At 31.2% G+C, this 19,153-nt stretch overlaps 1 protein-coding gene across 7 annotated transcripts in view; it reads right to left on the bottom strand.

Annotated features, from left to right (window-relative positions):
- Window positions 1-425: 425 nt before the first annotated feature.
- LOC113514810 (potassium voltage-gated channel protein Shaw) overlaps window positions 426-19,153 on the bottom strand; it is a 136,814-nt gene continuing 118,086 nt past the window's right edge. Inside the window, exons 6-11 of one of the 7 annotated variants that reach the window (XM_052899181.1) lie at window positions 13,222-13,416; window positions 11,304-11,984; window positions 9,341-9,476; window positions 8,613-8,744; window positions 7,362-7,438; window positions 6,672-6,828 (exon numbers count right to left, since the gene is read on the bottom strand). In XM_052899181.1, coding sequence (XP_052755141.1) covers window positions 6,817-6,828; window positions 7,362-7,438; window positions 8,613-8,744; window positions 9,341-9,476; window positions 11,304-11,984; window positions 13,222-13,416 — 1,233 coding nt within the window. In that variant the 3' untranslated portion in view covers window positions 6,672-6,816. Of the gene's footprint in view, window positions 6,829-7,361; window positions 7,439-7,723; window positions 8,023-8,612; window positions 8,745-9,340; window positions 9,477-11,303; window positions 11,985-13,221; window positions 13,417-19,153 lie in introns of those variants that run through there. The other 6 variants (XR_008253339.1, XR_008253338.1, XM_052899179.1 and 3 more) reach the window with 6 other exon arrangements.

Here is a 19,153-nt window from a genome sequence, read left to right as displayed (position 1 = left end):
CGGCACTTTCTCCCACGCACAACCACTCTTTGCAATCAACTTCCAGCAGCAGTATTTCCGAACCGTTACGACAACATAACCTTCAAGAAAAGAGCATATTCCTTTTTAAAAGGCCGGCAGCACACCTGCAATGCCGTAGGTGTTGTGGGTGACCATGGGCGGCGGTAGTCACTTACCATCAGGTGAGCCGCGTGCTCGTTTGCCCTGTGTTGTAAAAAAAAAAAGTTCACTGGCGATCCACTAATTCACACAAATAAAATTGTATAGATTTTGGTTTATAACACGGGGGCAAACGAGCATGCGGCTCACCTGATGGTAAGTGACTACCGCCGCCCATGATCACTTTGGTAATAAAATTATTTGGCATACACTTTTATTTTTTAATCAAGTCGCCGGTATTGCTAGTCAGAAATAAAACACACATATAATTTCACATGTTTAATGAACAATATTTCAAATAATTTGTTCTTGTATTGTTCAAAATTGTATATGTATATATTATAATATAGACCGCTATACAATAAGATACAAGCCCTGTTCACTCTCTGTGTAAGCCTTATAAACTAGGTCATTGCTTGCGAAAATTTTACTTTCGATATATCTGCGATATTACAATAGGCATACACATTATCCGAGGCAAACAAGATTGGTCTTACTGCGAAAAATATTTAAAAGGCTGTTTATCTAAACAGTGTTTAACAAAACTCTGTTTAAGTGATAAAATATTGTTTAGTTAGTCTTATTATGTTTATTTGTAATTTTATAAGCGAAAATTTATAGATCATTGTAATTAAAAAGTATTACTTTGTAATACCTTTTATTTTTTGTAACATCATAGATTGTCTTATTCTTTGTTTGATTTTCTTGTTTACACATAGACTGATATTAGACACGTTTTCGTAGTAAGACGTCTAAACATGTATTGAACATCTGTTTAGTACAATTTTATTTTTTTAAGTGACAAGACGGATTCGATATTTTATTAAAAAATATTGTAAGGGCAAATATCGACTGTAATTGATCATAAAAAAATAAACACAAACTTTTTTGATATTTCTTTTAATAAAACTTTTATTTATTGTTCAATACATAGAAGTCTGCATATACAAAAGGTGGCTTTATCGTTAAAAACAATCTCTTAAAGACAAATTGGAAACAAAAAATAATAACTTTTGCCTCGAATAATGTTTATGTACCTTTATTAAACACTTTAATTGTAAACGGACAACGGTGGTCAAATGGAGATAAGCATCCCTGAATATATGTCTGGTATACCATTAGTGTATTATTAATAAATTATAAAAATAATAAATGTAATAATAAAAAAATTGTGTACATATTTATTTATATAATCTATTTTAAAAGTAAATGTATAATTATACATATATAATTAATGAATAAAAAATGAATAAGATAATTTTCTTAAATTGGAAATTAAAAAAAAATGTTATTAAAAGTGAAATTTAATTAATATTGTGAAAGTTAAGAATAGCTATAATATATAAGTACAAAATTACATGAGCGATTTTCCCGCAGTATAAATCAGCTTGTAAATCATCTCAGACAGAAATAACTGAGCGTTCAGTTTTTCGCTATTAGCATTTCATTAAAAAAAATGTTGTATTGGCCATTAACTGTCTACTGCTGAATATAGCCTCTCTCTTAAGGGGGGGTTTTGCCAGTAGTTGCCACGCTTGGCAGACAGATTGGCAACTGCAGTTTAACTTTTGGTGATATTTTAAGAGGGACGCTACTGCCCATCCTTTCACCAAAAGCTCCCTCAGTCACCTCTTACGACACCCAAAATATGTTTGTGATTAATCCTTAATGGGGTAGTCAAAAGCATTCGTTAACTGTAGCCGTAACAAGACTGTGAATATGCCCACATTTCGCTGAGCATGTTGAAATTTAACTCGGTACAGTCTGAAACCTACCTTTGTCATTAGAATTAATTTTGTTTATCATCGATATCATCATCGGCGTTTATTTTATTATGTTCAAAAAATCATGTCAGTAATGATCATTGCTGAGCGCTTTTTAATCAAGTGCATATGAAAAATGGTAACAGAATGACACAACTGTAAGAAATCACCATTGTGTATGATGATGATAATGAGCGGTTCTGTATTATGGTTTGTCGTCGTATGTCGCGGTCGAATTTTCCTATGGTGTTCCTCGCCGACTAATAATATTGGTATATGTATATATTTTAAAGTAGTGTGTGCTATGGTTTATGAGTGAATCCCGTAGCGGAAAAATCGCTCGTGTACTTCGGTTCTAATAGAAGAGTATTCATCAGATTATTTATATTGGGAATTATATAATTTTCATTAAAATGGACACAAAACATTGTGTAGTGTGCAAATTTAAATTAATTTCAAGTATATAAATAAACTTTTTAAAATTTTATATTTATATTTATAAAAGCAGAAAAAAAATAAGATTCGAAAAATAAACTGGATATAAATAAAATATTGTTTCAAATAGCAAAATAAAATTGTGCGTGTTATAAAATATTTGTATACATGTAAAAATATTTGTTTAATAAAAACAAAAATAAATCCTAAATATTATGTTCAAACTTGTCTAAATTTTGGCGGTACACATTTTGTCGAATATATCTTTAATATTCAACAGAAATATTAATATATTTTGAATAAATTTCGACATTTAACTAATATAACAAATAAATTTTCTTTATTAAATACTGATTATTAATAAAACAATATTTCTTTTTACCAATTAGCCAAGTTTACAATGACACAAAATCTATTTTATCCAATTCAGTACTGTCCTTCTATGTTTTGTTAGACCCTTTATGACATCCAAAGAGGTGTGTCTATCCTTGTTCTTTGTAATTGTGACATCGCACGTTCAATCCTAAAATATAGCTTAAAATATACTAATAAAATACAAAACTGCCAAAGATTTTTATCATTGCATAAAAGAGCAATTAATAAAGTATTTTAGTGTAAAACGATTAATTATACGTGGTCCACTAAAACTGCTTTTTTTTATATACATTATTAAAAATTGTATACAGACGCCCAGTTTACGTTAATTCATAGGATAATTTCGATTAAACAAAAACTTACTAACAAAAATAGAATTTTTATTTAAATAATTACTCTTTTATATAATATGTTCGAAAAAATCAAAGTTCGTGTCAACAAATTAGTGTAAATATTTTTTTACTAGATATTTTACATGTTTATATTTATTAAATTTAATAACAAATTTTTACAACAATAAATTATTATTAATTAAATATTAAAAGAATGTTGCGAAATATATTTTTTATTGCGAAGTAAACCAGGCGTTGTAAGAAAACTTTATTTAAGAATTAGCATTATATAAACATAGTCTAAATAGCATTAAATTATACAAGTAATTGAAAATTTATTAACACAATTATTATTTTGACTAATTGGTACAGATTATATATATAATTATTATGGTACAATAACGTATATTATTATATCTAAAATTATATACAAATATATTTTAATATAAACTTAAGTTTCGTGCTATCCGTGTATTATTATTGCATTTTATGCCATTTATAATTTAAACACATATATGTAAAATTAAATGTAAAAACAATTAACTTATTTGATGTAAAACAATACTATTCAATAATAAATTATATTGAACAATTAAATATTACACATTTAACAGCATTATAAAATGATTAAGGTCCCCGTTTTTAGACATAAACATTTCCTTTATTATTATTATTTTAATTTTTTTTTTGTGCTTTTTACTAATGTTGCCAAGCAACATAATATTTGAAAATTGCTATATTAATTACACATCCACTAAATAAACTATGTAACGAGTGGATGTTAATTTATTTATTATTTATTTTATTTATTAAAGTGTAACACAATTAATGTGTTATGAGAAATTATATAAAAATTTGAGGATAGATCAGATATGAGGCAATTTAGAGAACCTCACTTTCTAAATTTGTACTATCGGGAATTTTATTTATACATCTCTAACTAGGTATTTATGTGTAAATAAAGTGCAGTAGTACAGTTGTAAAAGGGATTGTTGAACTCATTTGCTTCGTCGCTAGAATCAAGTCGACCAATACACGGTTCTTCTGGAAACCATCGTGGTTAATTCTTGTGAAATTCATCACAATAGGCCAACTAACTTTCATCCTCACCTATCATCCCTACTGGTACCCCGCCAGCATATACCGATAGCGCAGGCGGGGCTACCATTTCATTTTCACTCAGTAAAAAAAAATATACTGTATTTTAATCAAGTTTATTTAGTGAAAGTGTAACATGTTGCGTTTACGGCGAATATTTATTTAATTCAAGAAATATTTTTGTTACCTCTATCTAATCTTAAATTTATTATTATATATACACGTAAAATAAATATAACACCAAGACTGAAAGAAAGTGCCGATGATATGTGTTTCTAGTGATTCATTCTATAATTATGTAACTGTCAAGATATAAAATTATTAACGCTACATAATAATTTTATTTTTATTTACATTAAATTGTTTTAACGTTTCTTATTCGATTACACTGAAATAACTTTAATGAATTACACATAATTTAAAAAGATATTAAAAAAGTGCCACTAATTAATTAAATTTACACAAAATTTAATTATATTTATAGTAAAATGATTTATGAATTACTATACTAGAACTTTTTACACAAATGATGTAAGAAACCTGTGAAAGAATGTAAAGTAATATCGCTCTGAAGGGACAAATTACTATAATACTCCGGAGATTATTATCATTACTTTACTATATTTTTATTTATACTTGTAAAATCTTTTGGACTGACTGTCTATCATGCCAAAACTACTAAGTATAGAAAGCTGAAATTTGGAATATAGTAGTAAGCGGATGCTTACTTCAAAATGCGAGAGGAAGGGAATTAGGACAACATTACGCCATAATAACCATACAATAGGGGTGAATTAAAGTGTTCTGAAATAATGAGGTAATTTTTAAATCGACTTTGTTGTATGTAATTCATTTAAGCTATTTCTTTCTCACTAATGGACAGTAAACTTGACTATGCATAAATCTGGTCATAATGATTATATATAATGATTAAATTTATCACTACTTTAAGTAGAAAGTTCCACGATTTGTTTCATTTAAATTAATTACACTGTGATAATTATTTTTATATCTAATTTAATTGTTATTTCAATGTATATTTATCTATAGTATTCGATTTTAATTTAATGAAATTTCAATATAATGATAAAGGAATTGATTCATTTGATATGTAAATATTAATTGTAAAAATGTACTCAAATGTACTAAAATATGCGTACACTTCATAAATATCGTCTCTCATCAGAAAATTTTAACTGATGAAAAGATAAATGATATGTTTGGAAATTAAGCTATTTTTTTCATTTAATTATTATATTTATCATCGACGAGCGTATTTTTCAGCAAACAGCTCTCCTTAGTTCAAGTCCAATGTGTAAAATTAATATTATTAATTAAAAGTTAATTATGTGTAAATTAATAACTTGGCAAATTCTACTTAAAGCAGTGAACGTATAGCTTACATTAAATTCACTAGGTATTTTTTTGTGACAGGCGACTATTATTATTTTTATTAAGTGTAAGTGCTTCAAACACTTGTTCTATCTTACATCTATCACGGCCCTCAATGCTTGATCTTTCTTATAAGACGAAATTTTAGATTATGTATATTATTATAGTCCATTAATAAATTATAACATTGCTAATTCAAGGCATTTCTCATTACCGTCCCCATCATCTCTGGAGTCATTTGTTTTGCAAATGATCCACTTATTGAAATATGAACGATATTTCAAACAATTTAATGAAAATGTAATAATTCAACTCACGTTTCTTGCGTAATAAACATTTTGTGTAATAATAAATTACTTTTTTATTTAATTTATTCTTTACATAAATATTTATTTATATCTTTACACACAATTGTTTATCGGTTGTGTACTATTTGTATAATATTTACGTTTTGTTTTATTTAACACTGAATTGTATAAAAATTCAATACTAAATTTAATAATACATAAATCGACTTAATTACATATTTTTAAAGAAATCTAAATGTTACCGGGTTATTCTTTTACTGAAATAGTTCTAATTATATACTTTTCAAATAGTTCATGTAACGACACGGTCAATATGGTAATTTGAGTTATTACGTTTTCTTACAATTATATTTGAAATACTCGTAATGTACTAATCGCTTCCCCTATAAATTTCCATAATATGAACGTTCCAGCACGTTCTTTTCGGGGAGTAAGAACTAGCACGATCACTAGATTCGAAATCATTCTTAGTACTATTGGTCTCGTTGATATTATGTTTAATTTAGCAGTAGCGTTAATGTTAATCGTTAATTATACAATAATAATAATACATTAGAAGTTATTGTTATGTAGAAGCTGAAGATTTCCTCTTCTCAGTTTTGTTTTCGCGCATTTTGTTCTCGTCGAGCGATTCAATTTTATGATCACGCAATAACGGCGTCCTAGCGTCTGTTTTCTCTTCACTCTTGTCAATATATATTTCATTTTTATAATTGTTTACTCTTATAGTATTATCGCTTTCAGTAGATGCTTGCCGGCTAGTGTTTTTACTACTTTTATCAATTTCACTTTTTCTATCTTCGGTTTTCTCTCCGTGGAACGCCATGTTGTCAAAACACTGAGCTGGTACTATGTTCACAGATTTCATCATTGGTAACGCTATAGCTAGGGCTGGACTCATATCGCGAGGGTTTGGAGAGAGACGGGTAGTTACTGACAAATCCATCCCTGGCATCAAGGTTGCAACTGGTAAAACAAAAAAGTTGGCATGAACATTTGTGACAACAATACCACAGGAACAGTTAAGTTAAAAGTCATGCAATCAGCATGCTTAAGTTATTAACGTTCAAAATTTAAAAGGTGGTAGTACTGTTTATTCATTTCGAGATATTAATTTAGTAACTAACAATATAAACTATATAGTTTAGACAATATTTAGACTAACATTTAGAATCTGTACAAAACACATAGTTATAAAACATCAAGGACAATAAGACGAATAAAATATTACAGACAAAATGTAGGACAACACCAAATAGTGCATATATGTCAATTCGCTATATTATGTACCTTAATTTAATTTTCCTCCAAAACGTTGGATATTTTGGACTATAAATGCGAGTTTTAAATTACAAATTAAATTAATTTCGTTTTATATGGAGGAAAATTAAATCTTCTGTTATTTATTGAGTATGAAGCTTTATTTAAGTACACGTCAATACTGCATTTAATTTAGTGACAAGTGTTAGTGTATACGTAAGGATTTCTATAAAGTGTACCGCTGTGTTGGGTTGTGGTTTCAATGCTGCAATTGGTATATTGTTTACACGTGTAGCTGATATATGATGATGGTTGCCTGAAAACATATATTTTTGATAACAAACACATATGAATCTTGTAATTGAGCTCACTAGTGACTAAACTAAGGTAAAAACTAAAAAAAAATTGTCAAAATTCACTATGACGACAAACTATACATTTATGATCTTATAATAAAATATAGGCAGTTTTTATATTAAATATTATATCTATCATCAATCTATGGGGATCTACAACAACACCGACAATTAATGGGCAAGCGGCAAAGCAGCTAATCTATCTCGAGACGGGTTTCCACACAACATTCTCAAAAATCTCCAACCTTCTGCTCTCGCCGAAGCAATGGGACCTAAACGTGTCTCCGTAGTGCTGCCTGAAGATATTGCCAGTTTGTGCAATGATGATGATGAATACAATGATATCGATGATTGGTTAGTGATGACTAAAGATTTGGTAGCATTCCTGTAAGCTAAGTCCGTGTGTGCAGGCGATATAGAAAGCCCGTTCGGAGACCCAACGACGCCAGTACTGTGTTTGCTTTCTAAAGCATGTTTAAATTTTTTCTTTTGCAGTTGTTTGGTGTTGTTTGGATCATAGCTTCAAGCTCGCTACGATCACCATCTGTGGAGGATTACATTGCATAAGCTACAGTTAGTCGAGTGAGTAGCTCATTTACATTAATATTATTTAGTTTCGTGTGAATATTGTTAGTAAAAAATTAAAGGTATTCTTATTTATATTTAATTAAATAAATTAATATTTTTTTTGTACTGACAATATTCATTTAAATTTACATTTTAATTTAAACGCATGATCACTAATTTTATTACTTATTATTTTTATTCACTTGTTTATGTATGTGTGGTTAATTTACATTGTTCACATATAGTGAAGTATTGTGATAGGGTCTTGTACTCTGTGAGAAAATTGCCAATTTGCACTAAGACATTTATTTGTTTGTATGTTGTTAATTTTATTTTTCTACATTGTGATTCTTTACACTTATGGTGCTTTCATCTACTTGTGAACTATCAAAACTCAAAGACCAGTTCCAGCCTACGCATATTTACGCTCAAAAAAAATTCGCCCTTAAATTATAATATACAACAGTCAGAAAAAACTATGAAAGTTTTCTAAAACTTCACAGTTTTAATGAAAATTAGGAAGTATACGATTGGATACAGTGAATATTTGCTTGTAAATGGTCTTACCCATGTTAGGCCCCATCATATCTTTGGGATGGTTAGTTTTAATAGCGTTCATCCTACGATTGACCGCTTGGGCTCCCATACCGGGTGCCATGGGTCCTCCACCTCCAGGAGCACCTGGAACTCCTGGAGCACCTATTCCAGAAATTATAGAACACGATCATACATGATCCGAGATTGTAAATAAATAAATATGCCCATTACTTGACGAACAAACAGAAACAATTGTTTTTTTCTGTACTTGTTACTTATTAATGAGTTTACTTTGATACACTACATAGTTTATTAAGGGCAGCAACAAAGCAAGAAAACAACGAAGGTAATTAAATGGAAATCATTCGGATTAAAAATGTATTAGTAGATGCAACCTCGAGCATTCATACTTTCAGTATATTTAATTAAAATATTGTTAAAAAAGAGTAGTGTGATGATAATATTAATTTGTACATTTTGTAGTTCATAAAAATTTAATTAAATTACTATTTCGCACTTAAGTTCTTCTATAAATTTCTGTAGTAAGAAAAATATAAAACAGTTACATATAAATCGATTTTTATCTATGACTTGTGTTTGAGTTATAAGAACAACAAATAAAAGTATTTTCTTTCTACAAAAATCTTTCAAGCCATCAACTTAGATTTGAACACTATTATCTGGTAGTCCTGTACTAATTTCTATTAAGTATATAATTTTGATTTTTGAAGTCAGCTGTATCGATGAGAAATACTTACGCATCGGTGGCCTAGCCGGTTCTACATTGATAACTCTTCGTCTCTTCTTTGGTAATTTCGCTCTGGCTTGCGTATGTGAATAATACATTGCGAAGTTGGACACTATAACGGGTACCGGCAGAGCTATCGTTAGTACCTGTCAAATGTACAATGTTACCAACATTAGGAACAATGTTTACAAGATCTTCCTAAAATAATTAAAGTTTATTCGACAAACATTGTTACACTTACAACAAAGGTTCATACAGAGTAACATGACATGTAAATGAGGTGATGGTGTTAGATTATGTTAATGATAATTGGCCCACACTTAGCATTATGTTGCAGCCCAGGAGCTATAGTGTAATTTTAATAGTTAATAATTTTATAGTGTAGGTAATTTTATTTAAATTAAAAGACTTTAATTCTTGACATGTAGATTATTCCTACAAAAAAAGTGACTTCAACCGTAGCAAAACCAGTAACTTTGACTTAGAAACAAAATTATTGAATAGATATTGGAAAAGGAAGGATTTTGATAAAAGGATGGTAACTTTGAAGGTATATTCTTACAGAAAAGAAAAACATTCTAAATTAGTTTATAAATTACAGAGTTCTAATATGTTATGGTATGGTGTAATTATTGATAGTTTGAGAATTCAATACAAATATATTATGTATGTATTTACTAAAAATCAAAATTATATTATTAACTAGTATCATATCTGCACACTGCTGCCCACTGTTGGGCATAGGGCTCTCTCAAGCTGCGTCACTGAACGTGATCTTCAGCTCTTTGCTTCCAGTTATTGCTAGTCTATATATATTACTATCACTCTATCTAGTTTGTCATATTCACAGTTGCTGTAGTTATTTTTGGAACTGCTCCTATGTTAATTCTAGAACCAATGCAAGTAAATGTTGCATGAACAACAAAGTAACTTTATAACCCTTCAATTCAGATTCATCACAACAACCACTAACAATATTCAAAATGATTAGACTTGGTAATTAAACGTGTATCCTAAATAAACATTTTGTTTTGACAGCATTACTTATAAAGTTGAAAACTGCTAACTTGTAAGTCGGTAAGCCTTTATAAATTGACCCACTTCGTTAATAATTATGATTGATACGGCATATAATGAGAAAGAGCATGTTACGTTGGTTCAGTAATGTGGAAAGAATGTCAGATGAAAGATTAACGAAACAAAAATATGATGAGAAAGTGGAAGGATATAGTTACCGGGTAAAGCTTACACTAATTATATAAATAAACAGTAATTAGACAGATCTGATGGAGTCAAGAATCATGTACATATAAGATGAGTAATAAAAGTGGATGAAATTTGAAATGTAGATAAGGATAGAGGGCTTTAGCAGTCGTTTCTCTCTGCCTAGTCTACAAGGAACTTGGTGTGATGTATAATTAATCGTATTTCCAAGAACTGATTATAAATTGCAAGATAAACTCTGTAAAAGTTCTTATTAGTAAAGATATTGCGAAGTTTTAATCAAAGTGTACTTAACAAAGAGCGATAATTCATTAATTCACCATCACATAAAATATTCAAGTTACGTTACTCAACTTCACGAGAGGAAATTACTTCGTCATAATGATGCTTAAAAGTAAATGATATGCAAAATATAATATGAAATACGCTACAGCCTTAAGGTGTTGGAATATCAAATATAATTTAATAATACAGAGTTAGCTGTAAATGGAGGAAGGTTTCGTAGCTGTGAAATGTACTTTAAAATAACTCAGGATACATGAGTTTCTATGACATTTAGTCTGCTTGTAAAGTTAATAATGAAACACACCAATCTGGTTGAGTACCAGACAGTTATTTTATTACTTGAAGGTTTTATATAATGAGAAACGAGGTAATTAATATTCGGGTAGTTTTAGAAGTATGCACCCACATTCATACAGATATATTCAAGTAAAAATTTATAAAGGCATATCTTTTGATATACTTACACCAGCTAAAGCACAGAGCGCTCCAACAAACATCCCCACATAAGTCTTCGGCGCCATATCACCATAACCTACAGTCGTCATGGTAACCAGCGCCCACCAAAGCCCTAATGGTATGCTGTTAAAGTCATTGTGAGGATTTGTTTGTATCCTCTCAGCATAATATACCAAACTGGCAAATATTACTATACCGAGCACTAAGAAAAACACCAGAAGAGTCAGTTCCTTGGCTGAGGCCCTGAACGTCTGTATGAGAATCTTGAGACCAGACGAATGTCTTGTTAACTTGAAAAGCCTCATTATCCTAATAATGGAAAAGAACTCCAAGATATCCGCGTTCTCTACGTGAGACGCATATTTTTGGAGTATTAAATCGATGTAAAAGCTCATTGTGGCTATGTAATCGATGATGTTGACTGAAGACTTAATGAATTCGCACTTATTTGGCGATGATATGAATCTCACTAAGATCTCCAATGTGAACCACGCGTTACACACACATTCAATGTAGAAAAACGCGATATGGGCGTTTGTTTGCACTTTGTCCAACGCCCAACTCTGCGTTTGGTTTGCTGTTGTCACTGTATAGTTTCTAATCACTGGCACTCTCATATCTGGATGAGTTTTTAAGCAAAACGATATTATAGATACACATATGAAAAACACTGATATCACCCCGATTATCTGGAAAGAAGAAAAGTGTTTTATTAACGTTTAACGTAAATCCTACTTTAAATTCAAAGTTAAAGAGCTTAAAATGGTTTACTATTAAACTGGAAATTGTAATCAATTAGTACATTCACTACTTTAAAGTATGCTAATAGTATTACATGGAGTTTTCAAGTTCATGATTGTCTCAAAACAATGGACACCCACTTCGGTTAGGGGACTTTTGATTAACATAAATTTGAATCAAAATGGTCCTTAGAATACTTCCTCCTAGATTGTTCTACAATATTTTACATTTCGCAATGTTAAAGGATTACATTTTCCCATTTAATGGTTTTATGAGTTTATTTTCTGAGAAAGAGTAATGTCCAGCAAAGAATTTAAAATGTTAACGATACAATAATATTTCCGAATTTTAATGTCTATTCAAGAACATTAGGGATATTTTTTTATTACTTCATTAAATTTACTTTGCTTAATATTTTTTTAGAGTTTTATTAGATTATAACTATATTATGTATTATTAGAGAATAATTAAATCAAATTGTTTTAATGCAAATAATATGTAAGAATAATGTAAATATGTAAGATTTTACTTATTGGGTTTAGAAACATCTTGGCCATAGCGAATCAAGAATTTTTTAACATTTTCCAATAAGTATCTGATAATTAATCATATCAGTCGTTAACTGTCCACTGCTGAACATAGGTCCTAACATAGGGTATTGCCAGTAGTTGTCATGCTTAGCAGGCGAGTTAGCAACCGTAGTTTCTCAAGAGGCACGCTGATGCCAATTATTCGACCATTAAGTTCCCTTAGTCGCCTTTTACGACACCCAAGAAAGGAAGGGGTGGTTCATTGTATGTAGTCCCACTACACGGCAACTTTTGAATTATACTTCAAACTATACATCGCAAAATAATTAATTTAAAATAAAATTAATTTTAAAATAAAGAAATGGAGAATAATAAAATAAAAATCAGTAAAAGCGCAACGACTCATAGAAATCATTAATAAAAGTGATTGAGAAAAAGAGAAGATTTTTATGTAATACATTATGGCAACTTAAAAGGAATTATAGAAAGAAGAAGAGAAAGAAGAAAAAGGAGAGTGAATACATGAGTCAAAAGAAAAGCAAAATTAGATGTTATGCCATAGAGGATGTTAAACTGCGTGTATGGAAGTACCTGTTGAATATTCTTACATACTCAGTTGCTAACACAAGGCAAGTGAAACTTTTAAGTTACAAACCTTAGCTGCATTAGAACTGTAGGGCTCATCGAACAACGACCACATCTGAGGTTTCAGTTGTTGCCACCAGGACACAGTTCCTTTGTAGTAGTCTTCTTCGAACCCGAATTTTCTGGCTACTTCTTCATCTGAAGGCTTTTCGGTGTCCAAATCGAGCCGGTCCAGAACTGCCAGGGTCTCTTGGGTATCCCGATGCTGGTGACAGAAATATTATCATCAGTCCTTCAAAACTCTAGGAATATGGTTTGTTTGAAAACTTTTGCAATTCGGTTAAATTTGTTTCGAATGGCCTAGTCTGTTGTCTGTAAACGTGTATAACATGGATGTTATAGAATACTTTGTGAGGTCTATAGTGTTCCTTTCTATTTCTATTCCTGAGAACTATAATGTTTTGTCTTCCTAGGTACCCTGGAATTTTACTATCATATCCCACCCTTCAAGTTGAAACATAGTCATGTAGCTGCTTTACATTAGTCATGCAGTTCAGTTGAATTTGTTTTAATGACTCGGAATGACAAAGAAACTGATGACCTTGACCACTTTCCATTAAATAGGAAAGTGGTAACTGTCAGAAAAAGCCATGAATATTACAGAATACACTGTAAAGCCTTTTAGGACTCCTCACGTGTTGCAAGTTCTGAGGTTGAAAGTGTTACGTTTCAGGACCCTGTAATTACACTACCATGCCCCAACCATTAAAGCGAACAGTCATACATATATCATACGTAATAGTCGCGTTAGGACATCTGCTGCAGCTGTTTGATGGTAGAAATATGAATGAGATAAAAGTACTCATGCAGATACCTTTTAACTGACTTTAAAAAAAAGATAAGGTTTTCTATTTGGTTCTGTTTTTTTTATGTATTTTTATTTGAGAATTTTATTATTTATAAACCGATTTAGAATGTTTTTTTTTATTTAAAAGGGTATACTTTCAGATTAGTTTCATAGATTAGATCCCATTTTTTTTTTGGTTTTATCACAATTGTAGTCAGTATTTTTCTTTGTGGAACAAAATCTGACTTTTTACTAATTATTAAAGAATGTATGTTAAAAGATTTGATTGTTTCGACATTTGATTGTTGAATTGTTATTTATCAAACAGCACATTTTTATGTGTTGTTATTCGGTACACTATTACATACATATATTTGACACTACACTATTATACCTTGGGCATAATAGTGTAATATCAGAGTTATAAGTTGCTTAAAAAATCTAGCTTTAAAATAAATCGAATACAAATGAAAAAATTAGGAGTGTTGGGAAGTTAACTAATTATTAAGAGATTAGTTTTGGTATTTTATTATCCAATATTTATATATTGGAATAACGAAACTATTCTATGTTTATGCTCCGGTACACCATTATACATATATTTTTGACACTACACTACCATACCTTGGACATAATAGTGTAATGTCAGAGTTCCAAGTTGCTCAAAAAATCCAGCTCCAAAATGAATAGATCACAACATGAAAAAAATAGGAATATAGGACAATTATTTATAATAATTATTAAATGACTTTTATTAAGAGATTTGATTGTTTTGATATTTGATTTACCAATTGTTATTTATCGAACAGCACATTATTATGTATTGTTGCTCCGGTACACTATTTTGTACATGTATTTGACACTACACTACCATACCTTAGGTATAATAGTGTAATATCAGAGTTCCAAGTTGTTCAAAAAATCCAACTTCAAAATGAATCGAATACAAATGAGAACATATTTTTATTTTACCACATACGAGAGGTCAAATGTCAAATATGCGGGGTCAAATGACGGAAAGTCCAATAATCATAAATTGTACGTTGGCACGTTGCTGTTAATTTTTGGAACACAATATAAAATGTAATTCGCTATCGGACGACCGGTGGCTTTACCGCAAAATATTTCATTATGTATTTCATGTATTGTATTGGTGGGAAATTTAATTTTGTTTGTATTTCAATGGACAAATGTAACCGCAGCGTCACAAAAGAATCGCTGTCAATGAGAAATAAAGACGTATTATATTGATTTTATGTTTACGAGTAAAAACACATTCATACAAATTTTATAAACGTGATAGCAACTTTGTCTATCCGTTCCCTTTTCACGCCTAAACCACTGAATCAATTTTGATGAATTTTAGTATAAAGATAGACTGGATTTTGGAGAAGGATATAGGCTAGTTTCTGCTCTGAAAATAAAACTTAAAAGGGGTGAAATAGGGGCTGTAAATTTGGAATCAATTATTTCTCAGATTAAGGATTATACAACTCCGTTTTGCGTAGATGAAGTCGTGAACATTTAATAGTTACCTACATATCGTAAGAGGGATATACGGTCAGATCGACGGAAAACCAACACCACACCAGCCAACTGGCCGGCCAAATATGGCAATTACTCGGTATTTACAGTATCATTATTCCCCTATGATGGGGAGTTGGTCAGTAGTCGCCACGCTTGACAGATGGATTGGCAACGATGATGTTCAAGAGTGACACTGCAGCCAATCCCTCGAACAATAACTTCCCTTAGTCGCTACTTCCAGTACCCACGCGGAAGGAAAGAGTGGCCCATTCTATACCGGGACCACACGGCAATTATAGTTATAATATAATATTTTCTTTATTATAGATTACAAAGATCTCTCATCTTCTATGAACAAACATCATCATATCAGACTTTAACTGTCCACTGTAATATAAGCCTCCCCTTTGGGGGGTTTTGCCAGTAGTTGCCACGGATTAGCAATCGCAGTTGGGCTCTGAAGATGATTCGAGAGGGACGCTGCTGCCCATCCCTCGCCTTCCCTTAGTCGGCTCTTACGACACCCACGGGAAAAGAAGGGGTGGCCTATTCTATGCCGGGACCACACGGTAAATGGGCAGACATTAATTAGTTACAATTTTATTATATTAGTAAGAGTGTTTCTATATAGTTATATAAGATTAATTTGATTCCGTAACTACGTACACGTACGCCAGAGGGGGACACCTTCGTACGAATAACAGCGGTAGTATCATAATATTTGTTATTTCTTAATTATCATCCCTGCGTTTTCGTATTTATTCGTTTTTTAATTCCGTATTTCATTTACGTTTTACATTTTGCTATTGCTTTTTTGTTTTTTTTTTTCAGCACCCGTTTTATATTCCGTGCAGTTGCAATTATGCATTGCCGCGTACGTAACGTAATTTGGTACACTGTTGCGATGGATATAAAATATGCTTGAAGCTTTATATGGTTGGATTATATCTTTGTTTCTAAGTATAACTACTATAAATCCTAATGTGTGGATGTAAAGATGGGTATGTTTACTCTTTCATACGCAACCACGCATGCACGCATGATCACATACACACACGCGCACACACACGCTCGCACGCACGCACGCACGCACACACACACACACACACACACACACCACACACACGCACGCACGCACGCACGCACAACACAACATACGCACACGCACACACGCACGAACGCACGTACATGCACACGCACACACAGGTAGAAAGGCGCACATGCACTTAACGCAAGCATGCAAGCATGCACGCACGCACGCATGTATGCACACAGGATACTTCTTGTATTAATTAAAGCGGAAAACAGCTAATAAAGTTATTTTGTTTATTTGTTACTTCTTAACGCCCTAAGGCTTAACCAAACACTATGGAATTTGGTTAAGCCGTTAATGCGCTAAGAGGTAACAAGCAAACTCACTTTCATGTTTGTAATATTAGTAAGGCTTAACAATTTTATGACCTTAATCTTATGAATGCATTTCACTAATGCATGTCACATATTTCCTTTTTCCAGAAAATGCAAAAATTATTTAAAAGTTTTCAAGCGCATTAAGCACTTTTTAATTCCATTCCAGAATCCTATTATTACATGTAAATTATATTCAAAGTTGACTTCGATGAACAACGTCAACTAGATAACTCCCCGGGAATTAAAGAACTGAATACGGCCTCGCTGAATAACTCCTCACTAACTTAAATCTTATTTATGAAAAAAAAAAGTCAAATGTCTTATAAACATATGAATACACCATTGTAGGTATTGGAGGAACTAATCTTTTTCTTTTAATTTTTATTTAACTCTTAAGTTAGATTAAATATCACAATACTAATAGCTGAAACAGTTTCCAAGGAAGTTTTAGTTTTTCTTTTTTAATAAGGGTGTAAAACATAATTGGACTGCGACCGCAAAAAAACGGCTGACGAGCTAAATCAGAATTCCAAATATAGTATCATTTGTTTGAAAGTTAAATATAAAAAAATTCAAGCACAGTTTTACGCTATTATAAACATTCTGTTTATATTATGTATGTCAAAGCAAGATCCATTTCACTCTAAGTGAGGCGTTATTCGTTTGGCCATCTTAGATGTAAGTAACGGATATCTAGTTGGTATTGTTGATCAATGTAAACTCTTTCGAGAGATTATACAACTATCTAATAGTTTATTTCAATAACGAGAGTCAGTTCAAAGTTAACTTGGCAGGATTGACTAAGAAGTAAATTTAACTAAAGCTTGTAAAATGATAATCATGGCGGTGTTACGGTTTGAAATACTGCCTTGCCTTCTATCCTTGGTTGTGAGTTTGATTCCCAACTAATACACATATCATCAGTTCTATTTCTCTCACCGTCATCTATTTTTATTAATCAGTGTTTCCATCTATTTTGAAAAAAGTAAATATTTTTTATCAGTTGTCAATTACTTACAAACTTTGTTTAGAACTAAACGAGGCGCCATCCAGTCACATCACAGACTCGAGTTAAAAACATAATTGATACAGTTTTTCCGAAAGATGTAAAGCCGTCAGAAACTAGATAAATGTCGAACAATAAAAACAAAGTTTTTATTGAGTACCTAAGCACATAAACCAATATGGCTGTATTGGTTTTATGTACTTAACTACAGAGGCAGCAGAATGGGCTAATAGAGTAGAAGTTTCTCAGCTTACTGCTAAAGTTTCCGACAAGAATATCCTGCCAGTTGTTTTGACTAGTTTTATGTTTATTATCAAAGTATAATGGCCTCTATGCGTATTGGTTAGACATGTTTAATGTCGTATTGTTTAATCATAAACCAATAGATGGCGTTGTTTGTTATTTTTGTGTTGTCTATGGTTGTATACACTTATATATTGGTTTTAATTTAGCAACTGAAAAATGTACGTGATTTCACATTGAGTAGATAAAGACGAGTATACGATGGAACGAATAACAATAGTAATATCTTTCTTTCTTATAAACTAGGCCTAAGGTACATTCTCAGTTTAATGTGGGTATATAAGTATTAATTTTCTTATAGTTTTACCAGAGGGAGACTGTATAAAAGTCGTTTCCTTGGGCACATCTGTCCCATACGTATTTTTAACGTGATGCAGTTGTGTTTGCATGACTGCGTTTAGGTTTGAAGGGATATGGCAGTAAATTTACAGGGTACAGAGGAATGATATCTGAGTCCTCAGGAATGACAATGTATAGGGAGTACCACTTTCCATCAGGTGGACTGTCAGCTTGTTTGCCATTTGAGGTTCCATATTCTTATAACAAAGAATTATACAACTACGTCCCGTAACATGGCAGTGTTACGTTCAATTAACCAATACCACGCATACAAACTCTAGCTAGAGTTAAATTATTAAATGGTGGTACCTAATTAAAAAAAAACGATGTATTTAATTATTACTATTTCCAATATATACTCATTATTATATTAACAATTTAAGAGATAAGAAGACAAATATAAATACGAATTTATATATCTGTAAAGAAAATTTAAACTTAACTATAAAGAAGTAAATTTACCATTGTTTGCATTCTCCCTAATTGTAATAACCGAGCTAGTTCCTCAGAAAACAACACTCCCTTTGGTAATTCGACTATTAATTATTCGACTGGGCAATTTGTTCCGAT

The sequence above is a fragment of the Galleria mellonella genome, unplaced genomic scaffold (genome assembly GCF_026898425.1).
Source record: "Galleria mellonella isolate WM207_F2 unplaced genomic scaffold, CSIRO_AGI_GalMel_v1 utg56, whole genome shotgun sequence".
Lineage (NCBI taxonomy): Eukaryota > Metazoa > Arthropoda > Insecta > Lepidoptera > Pyralidae > Galleria > Galleria mellonella.
This window is presented reverse-complemented; position numbering and strand designations above follow the sequence as displayed.